At 40.1% G+C, this 20,643-nt stretch overlaps 1 protein-coding gene across 2 annotated transcripts; it reads left to right on the top strand.

The window, feature by feature from the left end:
• The first annotated feature begins 13,437 nt into the window (after positions 1-13,437).
• Positions 13,438-19,783, top strand: LOC109018700 (30S ribosomal protein S1, chloroplastic-like). 2 transcript variants are annotated; one of them, XM_019000849.2, is made up of 7 exons: positions 13,438-13,888; positions 14,619-14,894; positions 15,281-15,361; positions 18,359-18,640; positions 18,728-18,838; positions 19,134-19,220; positions 19,502-19,783. In XM_019000849.2, the coding sequence occupies exons 1-7, from the start codon at positions 13,589-13,591 to the stop codon at positions 19,604-19,606; spliced, it is 1,242 nt and encodes a 413-aa protein (XP_018856394.2). In that variant the 5' UTR covers positions 13,438-13,588; the 3' UTR covers positions 19,607-19,783. The 2 variants fall into 2 exon arrangements, with proteins under 2 accessions (XP_018856394.2, XP_018856393.2); XM_019000848.2 differs by having other exon boundaries at positions 13,468-13,888; positions 19,134-19,223.
• Positions 19,784-20,643: the final 860 nt, after the last annotated feature.

Here is a 20,643-nt window from a genome sequence, read left to right as displayed (position 1 = left end):
CAGTGTTAGAAATAGGTAAGAAATGGGCACTCTTGGTCAACCGGTCAATAATTACCCAAATTGAATTTTTCCCACTAGGCGTCCTTAGTAGTCCTATTACAAAGTCCATTGTGATATCGTCTCATTTCCACTCAGGAATAAAGGAGTGGTTGAAGATAGCCAGCAGGCCTCTGATGCTCAGCTTTAACCTGTCGAAAAGTTGTACATTTTTCAATAAATACAGCAATGTCTCTCTTCATCCTTTCCCACCAAAAACTTTTCTTCAAGTCTCGGTACATCTTTGTACTTCCAGGATTAACTGAATAAGGAGCTGCATGGGCCTCAGTCAAGATTCTTTCTTTAAATTCTGAATCTGTAGGAATCACCCTACGATTTCGGAATAAAAGAATATCATCTCTGCTTAGACTGAAATGCGCAGGTCCTTGCGACTTCTTGATTCTTTCTTTAATATCTAACAACTTAGGGTCATTTTCCTGCAGAGTCTTTAACTCCTCAAAATCAAGAACCTGGATATCATGTATTGCAGTCAACAAATCTTCCTACTGTGAACTTTCAACAAGTAGTCTCCTCATACCAAAAAGAAGAGAGTCTAACCCTGGTGACTCAGCCTCATCAACCGAATAAGACTTCCGACTAAGCGTATCTGCAACCAGATTTGCTTTTCCAGGATGATACTTAATCTCACACTGATAATCACTGATAGATTCTAACCATCTCCTCTGTCTCATATTAAGATTCTTCTACGAGAAAAGATGTTTAAGACTCTTATGATCAGTGTAGATTTTACAAGTCTCCCCATATAAATAGTAACGCCAAATCTTGAGAGCGAAAACCACAACTGCTAACTCCAAATCATGAGTGGGATAATTCTTTTCATGATCTTTCAATTGGCGGGATGCATATGCCACAACTCTTCTTTCCTGCATAAGAACACATCCCAAACCAAATTTGGAAACATCACTAAAAACCACAAATGACTTGTGAGATTCCGGAAGCGCCAAAACAGGTGCTAAAGTTAACCGCTTTTTCAACTCCTGAAAACTCTTCTCGCATTTGTCAGACCAAACAAACTCCACATTTTTCTTGGTAAGAGTAGTGAGAGGTCCAGACAATCGAGCAAAACCTTCCACAAACCTGCGATAGTAACCAGCAAGTCCCAAGAAACTACGAATTTCGTGCACCGTTGAAGGATGCGGCCACGCCAAGACAACTTCGACTTTACTTGGATCAACTGCTATGCCATTCTGGGACATAACATGACCAAGAAACTTAATCTCCTCCAACCAAAATTCACACTTATTCAGATTGGCATAGAGTTGATGTTCTCTCAACTTACTCAGAACCAATCGAAGGTGACTGACGTGCTGCTCTGGTTCTCGAGAATAGACCAATATATCATCAATAAAATCTATCACAAAGGAATCTAAATATGGTCGGAATACTCTATTCATCATATCCATAAAAGCCATAGGGGCATTGGCTAATCCAAAAGGCATCATTTTAAACTCATAATGCCCATACCTAGACCTAAAGGTAGTCTTAGGTATATCCTGATCCTTAATCCTCAATTGATAGTATCCCGACTTTAAGTCAATCTTTGAAAAAATTGTTGCACCCTGGAGTTGATCGAATAAATCATCAATCCGAGGTAAGGGATACTTATTCTTGATGGTTACCTTATTGAGCTCTCGGTAATCTATACACATTCTAAGGGTACCATCCTTCTTCTTAACAAATGACATTGGTGCCCCCCAAGGTGAATAACTAGGCTGGATAAACCCCTTATCTACTAGTTCTTGCAGTTGACTTTTCAGCTATTTTAACTCCGCTGGCGCCATTCGGTACGGGGCCTTATGAACCGGTGCCGCACCAGATTCTAGATCGATGGCGAACTCCAAATCACGAACAGGTGGCAAGCCTGATAAATCATCCACAAGCACATTAGAGAACTCCTTCACAATCGGAATATCTGCTAAAGATTTCTTCTCCGAAAGTGCAGACATCACTTGAACCAAGAAAGTATTCGCTCCATTTGCCAAGTCTCTACTTGCTTGAATGGCAGATATAACTGTAGGTTTTGACTTTACCTTACTTCCTGCAAACTCTAAATACTTTCCACCGAGTAGTTGGAAACTAACTGTCCGACTACAACAATTAATACTGGCAAAATACTGATATAACCAGTCCATTCCTAAAATAATGTCAAACTCAAGTAACTTAAACATTATCAAATCTGCCTTAAGAGTCATTCCACTAATAACCAAAGGACAACCTAGGGTAACCTTTGAACACCAAACAGTCTCTCCATATGGTAACTTCACCACCAAAGACTGCGATAAAGGCTTAAAGACTAGATTGCACATCCGTGCAAAAGTGGTAGATATGAACAACTGAGATGCTCCCGAGTCAAACAGAGTGCAAGCATAAAATTCAAACAGTCGAACTCTACCTAAAGAGGTTAAAATTACTGATAAAATCTATCAATTAAAACACATGGCACAACAATTTCAACTAATTGGATAGAAATATGTACCTGTGATGACTCCAGTATTTTGAGTCTCCGAAGCTTCTTTATCTACCTCACCAGGGGTCACTGCTTACACCCTAGCCTGAACAATTGGTCTTGGGGTAGTCCTTCTACCACAGTAACCGCCTCGGTTCGCCTGAATCATGGTAGGGCAATTGCAAGCAAGATGCTCCGTTTGCCCACATCTGAAACATTGAATCCCAGACAAATGGCACTCGCCTACATGCGACCTATTACATTTGCCACATACTGGAGCTCGTCCCCCCATTCGTACTCCGGTGGCCATCTGCGGTCGGGCTCCAGTCCTGGTAGTAAACTTAGATGCAGACCCGGAACTACTACCTTCCCCTAAATTTCTTCTCTTTTGACCAAACGGAGCTGTAATAGGCTCAATGAATTCCCGCTCTGCAATCGTAGCAACCTCCACCAACTACTGGAAGGTCAGGATTTGCAGACAAGCAACCTGTCTACGAATCTCTCATTGTAGACCCTCCTGAAATCTCTCAATCCGCATCTCTTCTATGGCAATTAAATGCGTAGCAAATTTCCCGAGTTCTATAAACTTCTGAGCATACTGCTCTACCGTCTTCTCCCATTGCACTAAATTGTTAAACTCTCGGGCCTTCTGCTTTCTCATAGTGTTCAGGAAGAAACGGTCATTGAATTCCTTTTTAAAACGTGCCCAAGATACCGCTGCAATAGATCCTAACTCCATTTCCAAAAGCTCCTGCTTGGTCCCCCACCAAGCAGTTGCATCACCTTGCAGCAGGTAACTTGCGTATAACACTTTCTGAGCTTCAGTACACCCACAAATCTCAAATGTCTTTTCAAGATCACTAATTCACTTCCCAGCACGAAGTGGATCCTCTTGCCCAGAAAAAGTAGGGGTCTTATGAGCTAAAAAGCGCTCATACGGACAACTGTTCTGTTGCTCCCTTTTAGGCGAAAAACTCTGTTGAAGAAATTCTGTCATACGGTTTAAGGCTCTAGCCATAGCGAGATTCCCATCAATACGAGACAAGTCATTCTTAGGTTTCGGATGTGGTATCCCTGATCGGTCCATCTTTCTGATAAAACGTGTCTTTTAAAACTCGATATGTAAAATAAATAAACAATTTAAAATACAATAAAATTTTCTGGTACTGCACCTAGGTATTTTTACGGTTTTACCCAGAGCCAGACCGCTCTGATACCACTTGTAGCGCCCTCAACTCCCACGTGTTATTTTTGTGGAGTTCGTGACACCGGGATGATGACCACACGGATCACGCACCCCTATGATAGTGCCAAGAGTGTGTACGTCATGCAATAAGTGTACAAAATAATATTCACAGCGGAGAAATAAAATGTCTTTCTTTATTAAGTACTAGAATTGTTCAAAAATAGAAAATTAACTTTACAATGATTTAAACAGTCATCCGACAAATAAATTAAAAACAGGAAATAACATAAGGGAAACAAATCCCATAACGCTGAACAGTTTCTCGGCAACTCAAACCTCCGGTGGAGCTAATCCCTCGGATTCATACTCGGGCTCTGCGTCAGACTCTAAGGCACCCTAAGACGGAATCGTAGGGTAAACACCACAATTAGATTATGACATCTCAGGAAGTAATTAACCAAAAATAACATCCAAGAGATATATATATATATATATATATATATAAATAACACGTATCCCCATACAGACATAATCTACATAAAACAACACCATATATTTTTTTTCCAAAAATACCCTTTTTAACCATTCACGCCAAAAATCCCATTTATGGTCCAATCATAACCATTAATTAATAAGCATACACCATGGTCTCCCCTATGGACCGTCTGCACGACCTGGCTCTCATAGTCACATCACGGGTAACGTCCGTGCATGAGACTTCGTAACGAGCGATGCCCAGTTCCACGCCCAGTGCGTACATGGCCAAACATTCTCTAACCTCACCAGCCAAAAGGTCACGGAATCAGTACGAGAGCGTTACTGTCTCGTCCGTTCCCGTCGTCGCCCTGTGACAACTCAGGGGACGTCACGTCAGTCTGTTACACTCCCGAGTGACCAAAGGAGCTCCACCGAGATAATGCCCCATCTCGACTTGGGGTCGTGATACACACGCACCCACATATTTAGTCACCATTGCAAACAGACCACGTGACATCACATCACATTTTTAATAAAAACCATAAATATATATTTCAACAATTAATAGGAATATACAATTAAAATAGTCATTCATTTACAATTTCACCATTTCACAAATACAAGTAAAATCCCGTCCTCCAAACCGGCCCAAGGCTCAATTCCAACAACTCCAATTAAAAATCCCAACTTTTCAATGTCTCGAGGCCTAATTCCAATAGACCAACCAATCAACAGTTTATAAATGATAAATACAACAATAATATTTAAACGGAAAAATTACATACACACGAAGACAGAAAAAATTCTGGAAGATCGCGCGAATGGAGGTGTTGCCAAAAGTGGCGGCACACGGCGGTACACGGCTGAGCAGTGCCCAAAAATTGGGTTTTATCACACGGCAATAACCAACAACAAACCGATTGATTTTCCCTCAATTTAGAACAAAACCAAGCACGACAACAACTTCACAACTCTCGGACTCACCAACAAAAATTACAGAACAATCACTCAAAATACAACGAGATGAAAAGCTTAAGAGAGAGAGATATAGAATGAGGAACTCGGAACCACAAAACTTGAGGAACCCGTGGCCTATTTATAGGCCAAATGCGGCAGTGGAAGGTGCCCGTGTGTCACACGGGTAGAAGAAGAGAAAAACGGCAGCAAGCCGTGGAGGAGAAGAAGCATATCGTGCGGACGCGTGGCGCGGCGACAAGAACATCACACATGGAAACCATGCTCAATGCCAACGAGAAGCTTGCTGAAGAAAGAGGTGGTGGCCGTGGGGAGCGGCATGCACGATAGCAAGCTTTTCGGAGCCTCCACCAAACAACACGGAGAGGAACAACAGAAGGTGGAGGTGGTGGCTTGCGACTGAGTTGCGTGACTAAGTCCACACGGTGATGGCAGCAAGTGGCACGAGAAGAAACCAAAAGAAGAAGAAGCTGGAAATTGGTAGAAGAATGAAGAAGAAAAGAAGAAAAGAAGAAGAAGGAAGGAGAAGAGAGGGACGACGCCTAAGGAAACAAGATGAAACCCTAATGGTTTCAATCAAAACGGCACCGTTGGATTAAAGGGGAGGGGTTGGGTTCTTCAAGTGCATGGGCTGGGCTTTGGGCTAGGCTTAGCACTTGGGTTGGGTCTAACTAAAACACACAGGCTGGCTCAAATCAAGCACACGGATTGGGCTTCAAACTGGGTTGGGTTAAAACAGAACACACACACACAGCCCACAACTGAAAACCCACAAATACAAGCCCAAAAATAAATAAAACACAACAAATAAAATTACACAAAAATAAAATATCATAAATAAAAATAGCAAGGAAATAAAAATCCAAATTTAAAACACACCAAAATAAATAACAATAAATAAATAAAATAACACATCAATTAAAATAATAAGGATTTAAAACACAAGCAACAAAAATTTAGAGATCTCACAACAATCGTCACTCACCGACCACCACCTAGCTCGCTGGCATACTCTATTGCAGGCGTGGTGGTTCTCGAGCGCAATGCCGTCACCCCTCTTCACCATCATTGAACCTCGCCACAAGAGTTGCTACCATGTGGAAGCCACAGGATTCCCGTGAAACTGAACCCAACAGTATGCGCCCCCATGGCTTCGCGAGATGGGTAGCATGTGAGGCTTCGGTCTGTCAGATTTTTCTGTGTCCACTGTGACTTTCGAGGTCCCCAATGGCAAGCTAAAAAATGTCTCACCCATCACTGTCGTTTGGTTAAGCACCCACGTGAAGGGGCTTGATCACCAACACACACCACGACATCCTGACCTCATTACTTAGGTCCACTACCCTCAGCCACCTCTTCGTTGTTCCAGGCCGAATCAACGACCTTACAAGCCCTTCCACTGCCGGCTCCTCCCATGAAAAGAGTTCCACGGGCAGCAACCTTACACCACAGAAAAAGCAAATGTCTTCAACACCAATCCACACAGCGAAGCTCCTCCTCAAACGGCTACGCTTTGCACCATCTTAGAAGTAGCAAGAAAGAGGGAAACTACCCATAAATAGCCACATAACTTGGATCCACCACCAAGTCATAGTTTGGCAAGCAACCGGCCGAGGCGAGAAAGAGCTCAGATGTGAGAATTATTATCTGATTGAGCATAGCGAGCAACAACACACAAACAGGCAACGACTCTATGGCGAGCAACCAGGCCAACGTCTCCTCCGAGCTACTAGATGAACGCCTCTCCACTGAGCTACTGGACATATGCCTCTCCACCGAGCAACTAGACCAACGTCTCCACCATGCAATTAGACCAACGTCTCCACTGTGCAACCAAATCAAGGCCTCCGTGGTGAGCATCTGTGGTTCCGTCACTGCCCATGACAGTACATGGACGTCACTCCAAGTCCCCACAATAGAACTTCTCCACCACTACAGGTCCCTTGTAACGCCCAGTACCCAGAAGGGTAGGAGAATTACTACCTGTCACTTACAAACCTGTCTCCCCAAGCATCTAAAAACTCCAAGGACTTCATAAATAGTACACAATCTCATATTGTCCAAATAACCATAATACAAACTCCATAAGTCATCATTACAAAATAACATAAACCAAAGGGGGGTCCACAATCTCCCAATAATCTCAACGAAATAAAACGATACATCTTTAAGTCTCAATAGGTCCAAACAACATAAAGTACTTCAAATACTCAAATTAAATCCTTCTACTAACAATGGTACTCTTAGGTGCTCGACCTTCTATCCATATCTATCCAAACTCCAATTTCTATTCCTGACCCCCAGCTGGGTCATCAATGTCATCTAAAAAATAATGAAGATAAGGGGTGAGTTATCCACAACTCAGTAAACAGATAACATGTACTAGTATGTAAACATGAGCCATTTTCAAAAAGTTTAGTATGCAGAAATAAAACATTTCATTTTCATATACAGATCTCATAAATGTGTTTTCAGAAAATTAGAGCGACTTTTCAATCTATTCATATATAAAGACGCTTTTCATATTCAAAGACCATTTTTATATTAAAAAATGCTTTGACATAACATACCTGAACATCTTCATTTTATCGTATCATATCATATACCATGTTTAACCCTCGTGATAGGGTTGTGCTATCTCCGGTGGCCAAACCAGGTAGTATCATATTGTGAAACTTTCTCTTTTTTAATCTCGGAGCCCCGAGTGTGCACACAAAAAAGAAAACGTATAAGAACACTTTGTTCCCAAAGTGGGTGCACTCATATCATATCATATCATATCATGTTGGTACCAACCATATCACGTGAACCAGTATCATCATATTAAAACCATACTCAGAATCAGAATAAAAACAGATAAGTATACCAAAGGTTTTTCATATCCATATCATATCAAAACACGTGCTAAACATATTCATATCATTTCCATTTGATAAAAACAGATCCAAATCATTTCATATCACATGTATAAAAATCTCAATGATATCATATTTGCTCTTTTGCATATTCCAGAAACTTGTCAAATATTACTCATATCTACACTATTCATGTCAAAAACATTTATTTTCTCTTTCATACAAATCTCATGAGTGAATGCAAAACATATACTGATGTTATTTTTCACATTTTCTTTTTAAAACAACATACACATTTTTACAAACCAATCTCAGTTCATTTCTTTTTCTGTAAATCTTGCATAGGAACCCCGCTTACCTGACTCTTGCGAAGAGTTACTAGAGTCTTAAACTTGAGCTCTATCAATGTCACGACCTAAACAGAAAATTATTCACTAACTTGTTAATACTCCATATAAATGCGAATTCAATAAAACTAACTAAATTCTGTGATTCTATTCAGCCCACATATGACATCATTTTGCTTCGGTTTTAATACATGGTATAAGCATACTCACACAACCTCTAAAACATCAACCCAACACATCATGTCCAACCAATCAGCTCACTTTCATAACTCGTTACGACAATGACAGCCCACAATCGTCGCAACCCAGAACGACCCTCCATAACAAAAGCCCAACAATCAACATTAACTCAAATTGTAACACCTAACAATTACAAAATTGCCACATCATACACTCTAAATAATCATATTTATCCACCCAAACGACCATTTATCAATTCCAATAGCAACTTAAACATCCATTATAAATAACGTCAAACCCAAAACACTAATATTTAAATCGGAAGCAGCCAACAAATCTCAGCATAAACCAATCACACAAACAACTCTATCATCCAATCCAACCGACCCCTTACTCTTCGGACTCAGTCCGACACAACCGACCAATTCACAATAAATATGAGCTAGTGCAAAAATACATTTAAATCTCAAAATTTCTTTGCAAAAATACTTACAACGCTATAATATAATTTTCGAATGATCACGGAAGTGCTAGAAGTGGCGGCACAGCCACGCAACAGTGTATTTTGGTCTATGGTCGTGGGTCTCAAAAACCCAATTTCGAATGGGGACAAACTAAGACTTGGGGTGGCTAAGGAAGGGCTCAGGGGCATTGGTGGAGCTACTGGTAGTGGTGGGTGGCCGTGGGTGGCGGCATGGATGGCTGTTGAAAGCCAAAACACCCAAATCGGAAAATGAGTTAAAGGAGCTTCAAAGGTGGTGGATCGGGGCTGAGCTTGGGTGGGTTAGGTAGCTGGGAGGCCACCGGTGTTGTGGTGAAAAGATGTGGGCCAATGGCGGCGCGATGACGGCATTAGAACGAAAGAGGGTCGCGGCTTGAAGCTACGCGTGGGGGTGTTTGGGGCGAGGGAGGAGCTGAAAATGGATGGGTGAGGTCACCGGTCGGTGGGGAGAAGAATGGGAGGGGCGGTGACGTACACGGACTGTGCACAGCGGTGCTGTGGGAGGACGAAGCAAATGGACGGGAGAGAAGGGAGTCGTTGCGCGCGCGGGAGGAAAAAGCAAAGAAAAGAAGGTGAAATAGGAAAATAAGGAAAAAGAGGATAAAGAAAAAGTGAGGGGAAGAAATGAGGTCCAATCCTCAACTTAGGTCACAAAATTGATCCAACAAAAAAAAAAATTCAAAACAGTAAATTGAATAAAATAATTTAAACGTTGCTAAAATAAATAATAATAAAAATCCAACAACACAATAATTTTAAAGCCCACAACAAACTAATTTAAATTAAAGAGCAATTTAAATGTCAAACAATAATTAATATTAAGAAAGTATATCAAAATAAATTTCACAACTTAAAAATCATAAAAATAAACCAACGAGAAATCCGATAAACTTAAAACAAGAGAATCAATATTTAAATTAATTAAAATAATCATTCAATTAAAAATACACTAAAATACGGGGTATCACATCCCTTCTTGCCATGAAGTTCACCCATGTGCAGAACTTCCCTTGCACATGCAGCCCATGCTCTTCGTGGCTACTCCAGCATTGCAGCCACCCAACACACCACAAGAAACGATTGACAAGCAAACTAGTTTGGTTCCAACACCACTCTCCTCCTTCGTAGCAGCGGTGCCAAGTCATGCCAAAGAGAAAGGAAACAAACTCTGCTCTAAGTCACAACTAGCTAAGACAAAACCACTGGGAAGCACACGACTTGAACCCCCATACTTAACTCCACCATGAGCAATGCGTTTGTACAGAATGTCTATAAATCAAATAATCTGATCTAAAGCAAACGACTAGGAACGTGAAGACATAAGAGTTGATGAATGGTGCACCTTGATCGTCTATCAACCAAGAGTCCCGATTAAAAAAAAAAACCTCAAACAATATCAATCAACAAGGGTTAAAAGCAACGGCTAAATGGCTTTGGTTTGTCTCTACCAAACTTGCTATTTTATTTACACTAACGAATATGGTTTTTGGAGGTTTTCCACCACAAAACTCCTTAAGGTGCCACAAGAGCCCCAATGGCTACATGCTCTGGGAATATACTTCATTGAAAACCACCCACATGGCGTGGAACACCGACTATGAAGCACCTCTTATGCATCGCTCCGGCATATTGATTTATTATCATCAGAATAGACCGTTCGGTATCGCGGGCATCCTGTGTCCTCGTTGTTGCCAAAGCATGGTTGCCTATGGGCATCGCCTGTGTGTCACCAGCCTTCACCACACTCAAGCGAGATGGCTCAGGTTTACAAATCTCAAACTTGTGATTTGAATTATCTAATCTAACTTGTTTGGTTTATGAGTACGATTGAGCTCCAACTCCAGCCACAAAGTGTGGTCATGCTTCGACTCCTACCACAACAAAGCAGTCGAGCTCAACTCTAACATTAACGCGGTCGAGTACATCTCCGGCCAAAATCGATGCTCCGACTCGCACCCATAAGCCTAGTTCCTACACTCACCCCATTTTACATGGTCGAGGCATCCTCTTGCTAACATCTAAGCCGAGTTCCTACACTCTCATTTTACACGGTCATCCTTTTGTTAACATCTAAGTTGAGTTCCTACACTCGCCTATTTTACGCGATCGAGGCATCCTCCTGCTAACACCTAAGTCGAGTTCCTACACTCTCATTTTACAAGGTCGAGGCATCCTTCCGCTAACATTTAAGTTGAGTTCCTACACTCACCTATTTTACAAGGTCGAGGCATCCTTCCGCTAACATCTAAGTCGAGTTCCTACACTCACCTGTTTTACGCGATCGAGGCATCCTCCCACTAACATCTAAGTCGAGTTCTTACACTCACCTATTTTACGCGATCGAGGCATCCTCTCGCTAACACCTAAGTCGAGTTCCTACACTCGTCTATTTTACGCGATCGAGGCATCTTTCCGCTAACACCTAAGTTGAGTTCCTACACTCGCCCATTTTACATGGTCGAGGCATCCTCCATCTAACATCTAAGTCGAGTTCCTACACTCGCCCATTTTATGCTATGTGATCGAGACATCCTCCCTCTACATTTAAGTCGAGTGACTCCACTTGCCCAATTTACGTGGTCGAGGCATCCTCCCACTACATTTAAAGCCGAGTGACTCTACTCACCCAATTAAAGCAGTCGAGGCATCCTCCCACTACACTTAAAGCCGAGTGACTCTACTCGCCCAATTAATGCAGTCGATGCATCCTCCCACTACACTTAAAGTCTAGTGACTCCACTCGCCCAATTAACGTGGTCGAAACATCCTCCCACTACACTTAAAGTCGAGTAACTCCACTCGCACCATCAGCACAGTCGAGGTATCCTCATGCCAAACACAAATAGAGTGTCTCCACTCGCCATAACTGGCGCCAGAGAGTTACCTTCGAGAACGAGTCGACGAGATCAGCAACCGCCTAAGATGGATCCAGAGGATCGACAGACTCATTGATCACTCAAGTGCGGGTTACTACAAACAAACTCTTACATCCACACCAAAGTGGAAACATTAAACACCAACAGAAAAATGCAATACGGGGCAAAAATCCACTAATGCCACCAAAAACCAAAAACGATCACCAAATACGAAAATGTGCACACTTTGCTAACGATAAACAATCACATGCAATCATCCTTGAATTTTCATGCAAATGTTCTTACAAACAAACTTACCAAAAGCCCATCCTCAAATACCCTTACTAAAATTTCACGGATTCTTCTTGAGGATCACTCAGGGAGATCTCCATTACATTTCATAACAGCGGGAAACTATGGACTAGTTCATGGTTGAGTTGAAGATTCTCAAGGTCTTCTTGTTGAGTAAAATTGGTTGGGTTCAACCTATTGAAAACCCATTACTAATAATAAGGGAATAGATAAAGCCAAATGATAAGACAGAGAAGAGATACGGCAAAGAAGAGATAAATAAAAAGAAATTGATTCAGATTTCTAAAAGGAAAATGTTTCACAAGACAAATTAGACTCAATCACTCCAAAGAAAAAAAACATATCTCTATAAAAAGAGGAGATCTCTACAACTTCTCCTTGGAGTGAAAGGGGGACTCTCCACAATTTCTCTACACATATACTCATCCACACACAATGATTCCATAGGATCTTCTCTCAAGGGAAGCATCGTCTTCAACCTTCCGAAATCCTAGATTTCTCCATTGTAATAAGAGATATGTGTGGCCATGAAATATTGTAAAATCGCATATTATAGTGAATTTTGCCCCCAAACAACTCGTAGACGTAGACTTTTATGTCAAGCCATATAAATCTCTGTGTCTCTCTTTATTTATTTTTATTCACTTATTTACTATTATTTTATGGATGGACGTGAATAGCAACATATGGACGCTCGAATCATCATCATGGACCGAAAATAACTATTTTTCTCTATTCTAGCCTATTGTGCAAATTTACACATTAACACATCTCTTCTCAACTTTTTTCAACAACCTAATAATCATCTTCCTCCTCTATTTTTTTATTAAAATAAAATATTTTTATTAAAAAATAAAACATGACCAATAGTCTACAAAATATGACAAAAATAAATTAAATAAAAGAAAATAGAAAATAAATAATATTTAATTCTTATATATAATTTAAATAGATAATCTAATGTTTGATTAGATTTTGAGTGGAATAGATAAAATGTAAAAATGTGATATGAGATGAATTTTGAGTCTTGACTAATGAGATAGTCAAGCTAACGCTGATTAGCACTCTCTTTACATGCTCTCTCTAATGCCACCACCAAAGCCTTACTACTTGAGTTTTCGAGAAATAATTGTCGCCTTAGCAAGTAATTATTCCGGAAATTGTATTGGAAGACTTATTAAAGCGAGTCTTGTTTTTGTGGTACCCTTTAAGAAAAACCACTTGTTAGAACCTTTATGTCGCCTTGGCAAATTTGTCACGACAGATGTCCACACGTGTTGTCTTGTATAGCTCAGTCTCCCAATTTCTCCATCTTATCTGAGACGGGGACAGAGACAGACGCAGACGCAGACGCAGACGCAGACGCAGGAAGCGTATTACTCGAAGAGAGAGAGCCATGGCGTCCTTGGCTCAGCAATTCACAGGCCTGAGATGCCCGCCGCTCTCTTCCTCGCGACTCTCAAAGCCCTTCTTTCCTCCTAAACAAACCCACAAGCCTTCTGCCCTCTCCCCCATTGTCTCGGCAGCAGTGGCAATCTCAAACGCACAGACCAAAGAGAGGGCCCAACTCAAACAACTCTTCGAGGAAGCCTACGAGCGGTGTCGTACTGACCCTACAGAAGGCGTGGCATTCACTCTCGAGGACTTCCACTCTGCTCTCGACATATACGACTTCAATTCTGAGATGGGGACCAAGGTTGGTTGCCCACTCTTTCGTGTCCGTAGTCTGGATGTTTTCTCTTTGAAACTTTGAGTAGGAGCTGTGTTTGGAATGGTATTTTTTTAATTGGCATGAGCTGAATCGAGGAATTTTCAATGTGCTTGCGTGAAATTTGTATTGTCGAAGTGAGGAATACACGGGATGGTGGTTTCGTAAAAGCTTTCAAAATGGGTGTGGCCTAAAATGGGGAACTTTATGTGAGTTTTTGTGTAATTTGATATTGGGTGTATGTGATCTACTGACGAGTTGATATAGGAAACTGCAAATTGTGACATGTGAAAAGGATGAATTTGTTGATGGCTTGAGTTTGCGTGACTACGAAAATCATTTAAAAAAGAGAACAAGTTTTTTAATTAATTTTTTAAAAATATGATCTTGTATCTTCATTGGGTTTCTGCATGCAGGGTTACTCTTCTCCTGAATTATGTGTTATTTTGTCGAGTATCAGTTTGCACGAATTTACTTATTAAAAAGAAAAGGACAATTCGTTCTTTATTTTGATATCATAAAAGCAGATTTCCTTCCGAGGCGCAGTCCAGATCTATTTTTTTTCTTAATCAGAGAAAAAGAAATAAAGCTGTAGCCTATTACTTTTGTATTGCTGCATTATGTTCTTTCATGCCTAATTGCATAGGCATAAAAAAAAGTCGCAGACACGCTCAAGAGGAAGATAAGTTTGATGAGTCTGATGCATATTTTCTCTCAGGTCAAAGGAACAGTGTTCAGTACGGATAAGAATGGTGCCCTAGTTGACATTACTGCAAAGTCTTCGGCATACTTGCCAGTCCAAGAGGCTTGCATTTACAAAATAAAACACGTGGAAGAAGCTGGCATAGTTCCTGGTCTGAAAGAGGAGTTTGTAATTATTGGTGAAAATGAAGTTGATGATAGCTTGATCCTAAGCTTAAGAACTATCCAGTATCAACTTGCATGGGAAAGATGTAGACAGCTTCAAGCTGAGGATGTTGTCGTCAAGGGTAAGGTGGGTGCCTGACACCAAGGGTTTTTTTTGTTCTTATTCTTCTATTGTCTAGAGTATTCATATGTGATCCTTTCCAGTAGTTTTATGCAGGCAATGTGTGAGATGCTAAGCATCTCGAGTATGATTGCCGATAGTGTTGCAGGTCAAATGCTATCTTGTACTGTTGTGAAGTCTAAGTAATCAGTGGAGGAATTTCTTGCCATAAATCCTTCCTTTTATGCTTACTCTCAATATTTCATGAATTTGATTATTCTTGTAATTTTGTGTTTGTAAACAAAATAGAAGAAGCCCAAATGGTTTGCTGTGGAATGGCTCAAAACTTGTGTTTAATTCGCATAACTGCTCTATTCTTTCCTATCTTTTTAATTCCTGGAATCTATATGCAGGTTGTCAGTGGAAATAAAGGTGGAGTAGTTGCTTTGGTGGAAGGCCTTAGAGGGTTTGTGCCTTTTTCACAGATATCATCGGTTAGTTCTTAAACATGGTTCACACGTTCCCATGGCTCAATTTGGTTGGCTTGAAACTTATGGTAATCACATGAAAACATCATAGGTGAAAATAATATTTAGTAGTAGTTGAATAGAACGAACTGGCTGTAATATTGACCACCCTTAAGCATGTAACAAATGATGATAGAAGTAATAACTATAATTGCCTCATAACAAGTACCTGGGATGGTCAAAGACAAAACACTTTGTCCAGACGGATTTTCAATGAGATTTTTTCAATCATGTTGGGATGTGGTGAAGGAGGATTTAATGAAGGTGTTCCAGGAATTTTTTACGGTTGATTTGAGAAAAGTCTCAATGCTACTTTATTGCACTTATTCACAAGAAGATTGGGGTATCGGAGGTGAAAGACTATCGGCCCATTAGTCTTGTGAATGAGTGTACAAGATCATCTCCAAAGTGCTTGCAAATCGTCTAGGAGAGGTTTTGGAGATGATCATTACGAAACCCCAAAATTCATTTGTAAGGGGTAGATAAATTTTGGACTTCGTTCTCATCGCCAATGAATACCTAGATAGTAGATTAAAATCTGGCAACCTGGGTATCCCATGCTAGTTGGATATGGAGAAGGCTTACGATCATTTCAATTGGGATTTCCTACTTTACTTGCTTGGGAGGTGTGGATTTGGGGAGAGATTGTGCTCGTGGATTAGGTGGTGTGTATCAACGATGAAGTTCTCAGTTTTGGTGAATGGCTCGAGTTGGTTTTTTTAACAGCTCTCAAGGTCTAAGACAAGGGGAACCTTTGTCCCCACTCCTTTTTGTCATTGTCATGGAGACACTTAGTAAAATGATCTATGCCTTGGTTAACAGTGGCTGGTTTCTCGGTTAGTGACCCCAATAGGGGTATTCTTAAGATTTCTCACTTGTTCTTCGCAAATGATACTCTGATATTTTGTGAGGCGGAACAAAGCCAAGATTTAGACATTGAGGGCAATTTTACTCTATTTTGAAGCGGTATCCAGTTTGAAAGTTTGAAAGTGAACTTCACCAAGTCAGAGTTGGTGCGAGTTGATAATGTTCACAACATCTAGCCATTGGCTAATACTCTTGGATGTAAGGTCTCCTCTCTTATTATGAATTAACTCGGTCTTCCTTTGGGGGTAGCCTCAAGGGCTAAATCGATATGGGATACAACAATTGAGAAGATTGAACGTAAATTGTTATTAGTAGATTAAATTTATTTGAATTAATTCCTATGTTTTATCTATGTATTTCGGGTATAGACAGATTTGTACAGCTGTATAGGATTTATATGATTTGTAATTTGAATATTTAGATTGAGTAGATAAGTATGGGAATCACATCTTATCCAAGATTTGAATCTCTTTAGGATAGGAAGTCAGAGTTTGAATTTCTGATTTGTGTAATCTATTTTTGGCTATTTAATGAATGAGAAGGAACAAGAGGAGGTATTCAGCCAAAGAAAATTGTTAATTGGCAGGTTGGAAGATATTTTATTTGTCGAAATGTGGTAGGATCACCTTAATTAAGAGTACTATGTCAAATTTACCAACTTATGTCTTATCTTTATTCCCAATACAGCAAGTGTAGTGACTTGTATTGAGAAACTTCATCGTGATTTCCTTTGGAGTGGTTTAGGGGATGATTTCAAATTCCATTTGGTTAAGTGGGATAAGGTATGCTCCCCAATCTCTTCTGGTGGGTTGGGAATTAGAAATCTAAGGATTTTCAATTAGGCTTTACGTGGGGTTTACGGAGTGGAAGTATGAAAGCACATTAGACAAGGGTAGGGGGTTTTTGCTCGTCACACTAGACTTGTGTTCGGAGATGGCTCTAGAATAATATTCTGGTGCAACTTGTGGTGTGAAGATAACGCCCTTAAGGACTCATTCCCTTCAGTTTTAGGATTGCATGTGAGCAAGAAGCTTCAGTGGCTGACTTTATGGAGATATCTGGTGACCTAGTCCAATGGAATGTGAATTTCACTAGGGCAACCCAAGATTGAGAAGTTGGGAGCTTTTTGGATTTTTTACTTTTGTACCGAGCACTCGAGGAGCTGACATGTTGTGGCGGGTACAGGCAGCAAAAGATACATTCTTGATTCGCTCTTTCTATAAGTCTCTCACACAATCAGAGAACAATCATTTTCCATGGAAAAGGATTTGGCAAAATAAGGCACCTCTCAAAGTGTCATTTTTTGCTTTGACTGCTTCTTTGGGTAAGATTTTGACGATGGATGACTTATGGAAACGCAGGGTGATTATAGTGAATTGGTGCTGTATGTGCAAGAAAAAAAAAAGTGGTGAGACTATGGATCATCTTCTACTGCATTGTGAGGTTGCTAGAGCATTACGGGAAGATGCGTTCAGCAGGCTAGAGTAAGCCTGAGTTATGTCTGCCACAGTGGTTGAGCTTTTGGCCAATTGGACAAATTTAGGAGGTATTCCACAAATCACAGCTATGTGGAAAATGGTTCATATTTGTATTATGTGGTGCTTATGGCAGGAGCGCAACGACCGGATGTTCGAAGATAAGGAGTACTCATTAGAGGAGCTTAAATTACTTTTTGTTAGAATTTTATTTCTATGGGCCAAAGCTGTAGATTTTAATGGCCTGGTTCTCATGATTTTCTTGTTTCCATTTCTTCTTCCTAAATAGGTGTTACCTCTTATTAATACATCGTGTGCTTATAAAAAAAAAAAAACAAGTACCTAGGTTGAACACTTTTTACGTTTCAATAAAATTTTACTTATAAAAAAATTTCTTATAACAAAATATGCATGATACCTGTTCGATGTCATGTTGAGAAGTTTCTGCAACACTAGTTTAGGTTAGGTAAGTATTCTACCACAATTTATTTAATTGGATTTTATCTGGTATGTATGATTCAAAGAATGAGATCACTATCACAATTTTTTTCCCATTTGACATACATTTATTTCCAAATATTTTTTAATTATCAAATGTGTCACTCTTTCTTGCATGTATCAGAAATCAACTGCAGAGGAGCTCCTTAATAAGGAGCTTCCACTGAAGTTTGTGGAGGTTGATGAGGAACAGTCAAGGCTTGTCTTCAGTAACCGAAAAGCCATGGCTGATAGCCAGGCACAACTAGGAATTGGATCAGTGGTTATTGGAACTGTGCAGAGCCTAAAACCATATGGTGCCTTCATTGACATTGGTGGAATCAATGGCCTTCTTCATGTTAGTCAGATCAGTCATGATCGTGTCTCAGATATTGCAATGGTACTTCAACCTGGTGATACTCTCAAGGTACGTCCTTAATATGAGTTCTTGGCAGCAGATAATTGATGCTACTCAGTGGATATGAACATTTTTAACCTAATTCTCATGTTGTAGGTCATGATATTGAGCCATGACCGTGAGAGAGGCCGAGTCAGTCTTTCCTCCAAGAAGTTAGAACCTACTCCTGGAGACATGATTCGCAATCCAAAGCTTGTTTTTGAGAAGGTATTTTCTGAAAAACAATCCGAAGCCTCACTAGTAGTTGTGTTTTTTATTGTACAGTAAATTCTAGTGATGGAGGCCTGATGGATAGGTCCCATATTTACCCATTTCATTCGCGATGAGAACTTTTGGTCTGACTAATATCTTGTTGCTTCAGTGCGCAGAGGAAGATCCAAAAGGAAGTCTATTAGTTTATGTTTCCTTTTTTCTCTGATACATGAAATATTTATCTTGTGTCCGAGCATTTTGGAATTATAGAAAAATATATAGTCACGTGTTTCTAATGCTGTTCTGACAGGCGGAGGAAATGGCTCAGACATTCAGGCAGAGGATAGCTCAAGCAGAAGCTATGGCTCGTGCAGACATGCTTAGATTCCAGCCTGAGGTAGTGGTACTTGCTTGGTTATTCCTTAAAAGGTTATACTCAGTTCAAAATAGTAAAGAAATTAGGAGATGCACATAGAAGACCAATATATGATTCGCATCAATTTCAGTTATCAACTTATCAGCTCTTGACCGGCCTTTGCGCCTTGTGGGTGGGTACATGAACTAACAGACCTAAGGTCAGGGGTCCAAGGGCTGGGAGATATTGTTGGCGTGTTTTTTAATGAGATTTTCTGTCCATTCTGGTGAGAGTAATTGTGCATATACTATTTCCATCTGCAGAGTGGACTGACTCTCGGCTCTGACGGAATTTTGGGTCCTCTCACTTCAGACTTGCCAGCAGAAGGTCTAAATCTGAGTGGTGTTTCTCCGGCAGTAGAATCATGATTGAAACTTGTTAGTTTTTCTCCTTTTGAATGTTTCTATGTTACTTAGCTTGTAAAATTATACCCAAAGCTATACTTCTGCCTCTGGCCTAAGATTCCTTTTGACTCCTGATCACAGCGCCTTGATTTTAAAATTTTTTACTTCCTAATGTCACTTAAATGGATTTACTTTCCTGGACGCAGTGATATTGATACTCAATTAGTATTCTTTATTTAAGAACAAACACCCCAGGATGATTTAATTTGGCATTAATAAGCAGCCTAGTCCACAGAAGTTCTGAAGGCAAAGTAAAGTCTATATCTTGCAAAAAAAAAAATTGAAATCACCGAGAAGAAGCCCGCATTCGGAGTGGTACTTTTCAGGAATCAAACGAGCATCTGCCTTTTGCTTTCCATCGATGTGTTACGCTAATGAATTGCTAGTAGTCCCCGAGTGTGATGTTTGCAGCACGTGGTTGTAGAGATTACAAGCTAGTAAAATTTTCGGCCAGAAAAGAGAGAAGATGACGTTGGGTTGGGTTGGGTTAGCTGGGAACTAGGAACTTAATTGGGATCTTTTACCTGAAAATTAGACTTTTTGACTGAAAAAACAAAACGAAGAGAGAAGGGAAAGGGACTTGGAAGAAAGAAATGATAAAGACTTTTTAGTCATCTTTTAGTTACAGTAAAAGAGCTTTGCAATGCATATATATGAATGAAATCTCACAGAACATAAGCGGAAGTGTGTAGTCTCATGGAGCTTATCAAGGGTAAAATCTTCCCTTTCCCTATATGAAATACCCTTCTCTCTCCATTCTCAAACTAAAAAAATAAAAAATAAATAAAAATCCAAGAACCGTCCATCCTCCAACGTTGATTTTTGTTTTTTTTTTTTTTGTTCACTTTATTTACTGTCTAACGATGTGTCAAAGATCTTCATATTGTTCAAAGACATAATCAACATATAGTCCATGTACTGAATCAATCACGTGATTCTTGGCATCGACCATCTTCAAACATGCCAACCATTTATCCAATTTTTTTGGTAAGTTCATTTTA

The sequence above is a fragment of the Juglans regia genome, chromosome 7, assembly GCF_001411555.2.
Source record: "Juglans regia cultivar Chandler chromosome 7, Walnut 2.0, whole genome shotgun sequence".
Lineage (NCBI taxonomy): Eukaryota > Viridiplantae > Streptophyta > Magnoliopsida > Fagales > Juglandaceae > Juglans > Juglans regia.
Note: the sequence above shows the minus strand (reverse complement) of the source record. Positions and strands in the feature narration are given on the sequence as shown.